We start from the raw sequence: 6,000 nt of genomic DNA, 5'->3' as shown, positions 1-6,000 counted from the left end.
TCATACAGGCCATTTGGCCCATCGAGACTACACCAACAAAAAGACTACACTACATCACCAAAAAACTACTCTACATCAATACTAATCCTACTTTCCAGCATGTGGTCCATAGCCTTGAATGCTATGACATTTCAAGTACTCAGCCAAGTATTTTTAAAAAGATTGTGAGGTTTCCTGCCTCAGCTACCCTTCCAGACAGTGCATTTCAGATTCCCACCAGCTCTAGATGATTTTCTTTTGCAAATCTCCTCCAAACCTCCTGCCTTTCACATTAAAATTATGTCCCCTTGTATTATGGGAACTGCTACTTCCTATCCACAACCCTCAATCTTATACATCTCATTCATCTTCTGAGCATTGTTTTATATTACAATTTTCTTTTAGTTTACCTAGGCAAGTTCCCTTTTAATCTCATTGAATTTTTGTGAGGAGAACCTTTATTATTTAATTTTCTCATGTTTTTTGCTGTTTCTATCGAGCTATTAAGTTATGACCAGTGTGTTCTATTTAAAACATCACTTTCATTGCTTTCCCCAATTCAATTCAACATCAACAATCACAACAAGTTATAAGGCATATTTAACATAACAAAATGGCCTAAGGCACTTCACAGGAGCATTATAAAACAAAATGTGATAGAGCGACAAGTTTTGATAATGTCCAAACTTTGATCAAAGATGCAAGTTTTAAGATGGGCCTTAAAGAGGAATTTAAGATGGAGAGATCAGACAGTTGGGGTTGGGGAAGAGTGGGGATTTGGTATTCAAAAGTTTAAGGGCTGCACGACTGACAGTGTAACCAAAGGAGGAAAGGTTAAAATCAAACATGTTTGAATGATCAGAGCTACAGGAATGCAGATTTCTTAGGCTGGAAGAGTTTAGTGAGATATACAGCGGCAAGACCACAGAGCAATTGTAAAATCAAGAGATCATTTAACTAGGAACCAATGTTGTCAGTGACAGATTGATGGGATTTGTTCCAGGTTAAGGCAGAAAAGTTCTGAATGACTTCAGGTTTACAGAGAACAAGGTTCAGAACTGTCTTTGTTGGACTAAATACAGATGGAGAATTTCTACATATTGAATTGCACTACTAATAAACCAATGAAAAGAAGATTCAGTATTGATCAGCCACTGCTCCAAACAGATACTTAAACAAGTGTTTTATAGATTAGTTTATTACTCATTCATCACAGTAATAATTGGTTTAAACTAAAATTGATCACATCGAAACCCAAATGTATGGGCATCAGTACAGGAAATTGCATGATAATTTGACAAAGATGATTAAAATTTCCTCATGCAGTAACATTCAACATTGTGCATGTGCTTACAGTGGATCTGCAGCATGTTTCCTAGTGAATTTCTATTGACTTCAAGATCCCTTAGGGATTGAACGTTATAAGTTCCCCAAGTAGTTGGTGAGTGAAATAACAAAGAGTGATAAACCAGAGGGGTCTTAGCTGGCCCAGAGTGTGGTGTCTCTCTCTGCACATCATCTTTTATCTGTGAAAACTAGGAGCAAGATTCAAATGTGAGGAAGCATCAGCTACTCCACAGTAAAGATTTTTGACACAGGAATGAATAAGTTAACCATCCTAGCTCTGCAAATGTAAACGATTAATGAAATTCATTAATATTTAAGTTCCCTTCATCATTAGTCCACGGTCACCTATTGACTGTGTGATTTTCAAATGTCAAAGCTTTCCTAGATGTAGAGAATTTGACTTTGTTTATCTAAATACCATTAATTGCAAGAATACCAAAAAATAAGTCAGAATCATAACTATGTATGTAAAGTGTATCCTTTTAAATTGTAATTTATAATTTTAAGCAAATGTTCTGCTGTTTACACTGTTACAGGAATAGGAATGATCTCCTCTTCCCCAACAAAAAACGTTACAGAGATCAGCTATAAAGAAATAATCACACATTCTTTCACATTTTAACCCTAAACTCTCATTACTACACTTACCTGACACTTCCAATGATGCATGTATCTTTTTTTTAATTAAGATGGGTTTATCAGTGCCGTTGATGTCCAATTACTGCCAACTTTATCCTTGCTTAAAGTGGATTAGACCAATTCAAAGATAATTTCATTATGTACTTAGCAGGAAAGAAACTTATGTCTCATTTGACTGTTGTTAAATCCACACAACAGGAAAGGGACAATTTTCTAATTCAGTGAACAACCATTCCTATCAGTATATTACATTTGTTTTCACTTCCATAAAACACTTGTTAAACTACCAAAAATTATGATGAGCAATTTGTAATTGTATTGTCTCTTAATCATTACTTGCAGTTGTATTCTGGATAAGCTCCCTGAAATATAACCATAATGTTATAAGCATATTGCAATTATTCCTTTCAAACTTCAAAAGACTACTAAATCTCTAATCGTGCTTTCCAACTTCTAATAGTTTTAGCCAGGTAAGATGATCAAACGTTTTCAAAAAAACCTCACACTAAAACCTGATCTTACATCAAGTTTCAGAACACCATTGAAATGTCAAAGTTGTTTCTCCAGATTTCCTTGTCTGAATCAGGAAGAATGTTGTGGTACAATAGAAAGAAAATAACTTACCATATAGGTAAAAGTAGCTTTTCTTTCTTCAAGTTCATCTGTTATTATTGCTACCAAATCAAGGTGAGTATTACCCACAATGTAGTGAAAATACAGGATATTTTTAAGACAGAAGCGCTGATTTATTATACATTTAGAAACAACTTGAACATATTTTTGTGAAACAGATTTGCCAAAAGCTTAAAAAAGTTAAGCACAGAAATAAGCATTTAAAAATGAAGTTACAGTTATTCCTTGCCTGATGGACGCAGTATAGTAAACATAAATAGGTTTGCTTTCAGAGGTTACATTTCACACTATTGACCAAGAAATGTATGTAACTTTACAAATACCATTAATAACTTACCAAACTGTAAATAAAATGGAATTGAATAAATAATTTGCCATTAGATATTATCATTGTTTTTTTGTTTGACATGTCCCTAATATTAGTGTGCCTTTTTTCTCTATGATTTCTTTAATTTATTGCAATTTAACCTGGTTGAAGACTTAATTCTTTCTTTAAAAAATGAACAATGAATTAGTCTATTATTGCACTGACTACAATCCAGTAGTAATTTGGTTCTCAGTAAATGTTACATTAGAAAAGTAAACATTTAGAATGAGGCTAGCATGAGCAAGCGGAAAAGGAAAAAAAATCTAAATTATATACATTCCACTTAAACACCAGAAAACACCACTCAACTTGGAATTCGATTTTAAGTGTGCAAAACATTACAGTTCTATATAAAAATATGTGCATTATGAAGACATTAAATTATTTATCACTAATACATAATTATTTATATATACATTGCAAACATTACATCACTGTACAGTTCTCATCTTTTCTGCACTTCTGCATACTGTGGCTTTGCACAATAAAGTGCCTATACACATAAATCTGACTCAAATCAATGTGATTGAGTATGGGAACCTACTCAAGTTCCATTCAAAGAACATTTGCATTTCCCTTTTTTTTTGCATTCCCTTACAAAATCCTTAAATCATTGACAAGGGATCAAACAAGCATCATTAGACAGTAATAATTTGCATTTTACAGTGATTGATTGGCATAAGTAAGTCTTTTCTTCCTCCAGAAAATTTATCTTCCTCAGCTATACCACAAGATCATCCGTGTCTTCTTGTGTGCTTGTCATACGAACAAGCCCCCGTTTCCTAAGAGGCGTACTGGCGACGCTGAGCATCTCTTTACTATTTTCAGGCCTATGAATATCACGGTTTTCAATTGATGCTTTGGAATGGTCTATTTTCTTCCGTTCGGAGGCCAATAATTCTACCCTTGAATCTGCAGAGATACTAGAAGAAGGGGTTGAGTGATTGCTATCAGAAAACAAGTCAGATAAACTGCTTAATGAGCTCACATCTGAGTGATCGAATGATAGGTCTGGAATGGTAAGATGCTTGCTTTGACAGGATTGGGGAATTCGTTGATCTGTTATGGATGCCTGATTCTCAGACTGCAAATCTACGAGTTCTAGAGAATCTCTATGAACCATGGATTCAAAGGATAGTGTGCGCTTGCGTAAATGCATCCTGGCTTCAGACATTGCAGTATGAGAAGTTGGCCCACTTTCACTCTCCTTGGGAGGCTCTATTGAGATACAAGGTGGACTCATTTTTTTCTTTCTTTGAGCTGCAAGGATATACTCGGAATCTGACTGGGCATGGACAGAAGGCTCTCCCTTTTCTTCAGTAGAAAATGGAACTTCTAACTGTAGATTTGAATCTTCATCGTCAATCGAAGGGCATATTTCAATTGAATGCCTCCTTGGATCATCTGCCCAAGAAGGTTTTGCCAGTAATCCCTGTGCATCAACACTGTAGAATTTCTTCAAGTCTTTTTCCCTTCCAATTCCTGCCAAGCTTGCTGTACTGTTAGAGTTCTTTAAAGCCACAGCTGACTGATTAAGCGAGAGGAAAGGTGATAACGATAGGCTTCTCACTTCAGATTGTCGCTTCCAGTTTCTCATTGAGCTGTTGATGCACCTCACTTCTTCGTCAGCTGGATCCACAGAGTTGAAAAAGGAGCTTGCTGGGCTGTTGCTGCCACTGCTGTGACTGGGTGAGCGGCTCGGAATACTGCGCTGGCTGTAGACCTGCCTGTGTGTGTGAACACTCGATTGCTTACTGCGTTGTGTCAACAGTGGCAAAGGCTGAGCGGCGACCTTTGGAGACAATGGTGTGGAGTGCATTAATGGTGGAACCAAGATATGATGAGCTGAAAGTTTTGGTTGCAGATTGTCATTAGACTCTAGCTTCAAGCTGTTCTTAGATTCCACATTCATAACACCCACTGAGTCATTTCTGACAGACTCCTGGAATGTAAGCAGTCATAGAATATCAGAGCAAATTCCCACTGGTAGTGTTTCATCATAAATATTTTGCGAAACTTTTGATTCTGGCTGTATAGTAGCAAAAAGAATTTCTCTTGCCTTGCATTACTAAACTTTACTGAGTCTCCCACACTAATACCCCCAGGTTTTCAATCCCTCTCATAAAGGCAGTAATTGCTGAAACGGTATTTAAAAAATGATAGACTTAAAATACAGCTTTCATGTCCTCAGGATTTCCAAAGGGTTTCATGGCCAATTATTATTTTCTTAAAAATCTATTTGCAGGATTTGGGCATCTCTGACAAAGTTGCCATTTATGGCTGCCTAAGATATGGTTTCACAAACTCAGTGGCTTTAGAAGTTAAACAGCAGTTAAGAGTCAACCAAGCCATTGAGAAATTTGGATCACATAGACTGGCTCAGTTCATTAATGAACCTTTTAAGATAATCAACAGTTTCATGATCACTTCCACAAACACTTCTTTTTAAGTTTCCATATTGTTAAAAAAATCTGCATTCACATTCACAAACACAAATCACAAATGATTTGAACTCATGATCAGTCCAGGACTCTGGATTGCCAATCCAGTTACAATTATTACACCATCATATCCATCCTTTTGAAAGAAGTATGTAATTTTCATGTAGGCTTATGAATGAAATAATGCCTAATTAATCTGAAAGTTTTCTTTTTGTAGAGGAATTGCCAGAGTTGAATGCTGGCCGGGAGATCTCTCCCACTGTTCTTTAAACCTATAGAGGTTAACAACTACATAATAACTAAGAGCAAGAGAATGCAATTTAGCCTGTCGGGCCTGTTCCGCCATTTGATACAATCACGGCTTATCTTATCTTAGTCTCAATTCCACTTTCCTGCCTGATGTCCAAAATCCTCCACCGAGAAGACATTGTAGTACTTCCTCAGCATTATACTCAAGTGTCAGCCTATATTATACGCTCAAGTTTCTTGATTTATGTTTGAATTCAATGGTCTGGAATTTTGTAATGATAAATGCATGGCGTCAAGCATTTATTGCACTTGCACACGTCCAGACATTTTGTGTGAGGTTTCGCA

The 6,000-nt window shown here is 36.2% G+C and overlaps 1 protein-coding gene across 4 annotated transcripts in view; it reads right to left on the bottom strand.

The window, feature by feature from the left end:
* Positions 1-450: 450 nt before the first annotated feature.
* cacna1ha (calcium voltage-gated channel subunit alpha1 Ha) overlaps positions 451-6,000 on the bottom strand; it is a 552,389-nt gene continuing 546,839 nt past the window's right edge. For 2 of the 4 annotated variants that reach the window (XM_087997955.1, XM_087997957.1), the window contains one exon: positions 451-4,757. In XM_087997955.1, the coding sequence (XP_087854081.1) occupies positions 3,687-4,757 (1,071 nt within the window). In that variant the 3' untranslated portion in view covers positions 451-3,686. Of the gene's footprint in view, positions 4,908-6,000 lie in introns of all 4 variants that reach the window. The other 2 variants (XM_087997956.1, XM_087997954.1) reach the window with 2 other exon arrangements.

The sequence above is a fragment of the Chiloscyllium plagiosum genome, unplaced genomic scaffold (assembly GCF_037043375.1).
Source record: "Chiloscyllium plagiosum isolate Xiang-an unplaced genomic scaffold, Cpla_swu_hap1 HiC_scaffold_20, whole genome shotgun sequence".
In the NCBI taxonomy this organism is placed as follows: Eukaryota; Metazoa; Chordata; class Chondrichthyes; order Orectolobiformes; family Hemiscylliidae; genus Chiloscyllium; species Chiloscyllium plagiosum.
The sequence above is the reverse complement of the archived record's forward strand: the minus strand, read 5'-3'. Positions and strand labels throughout refer to the sequence as shown.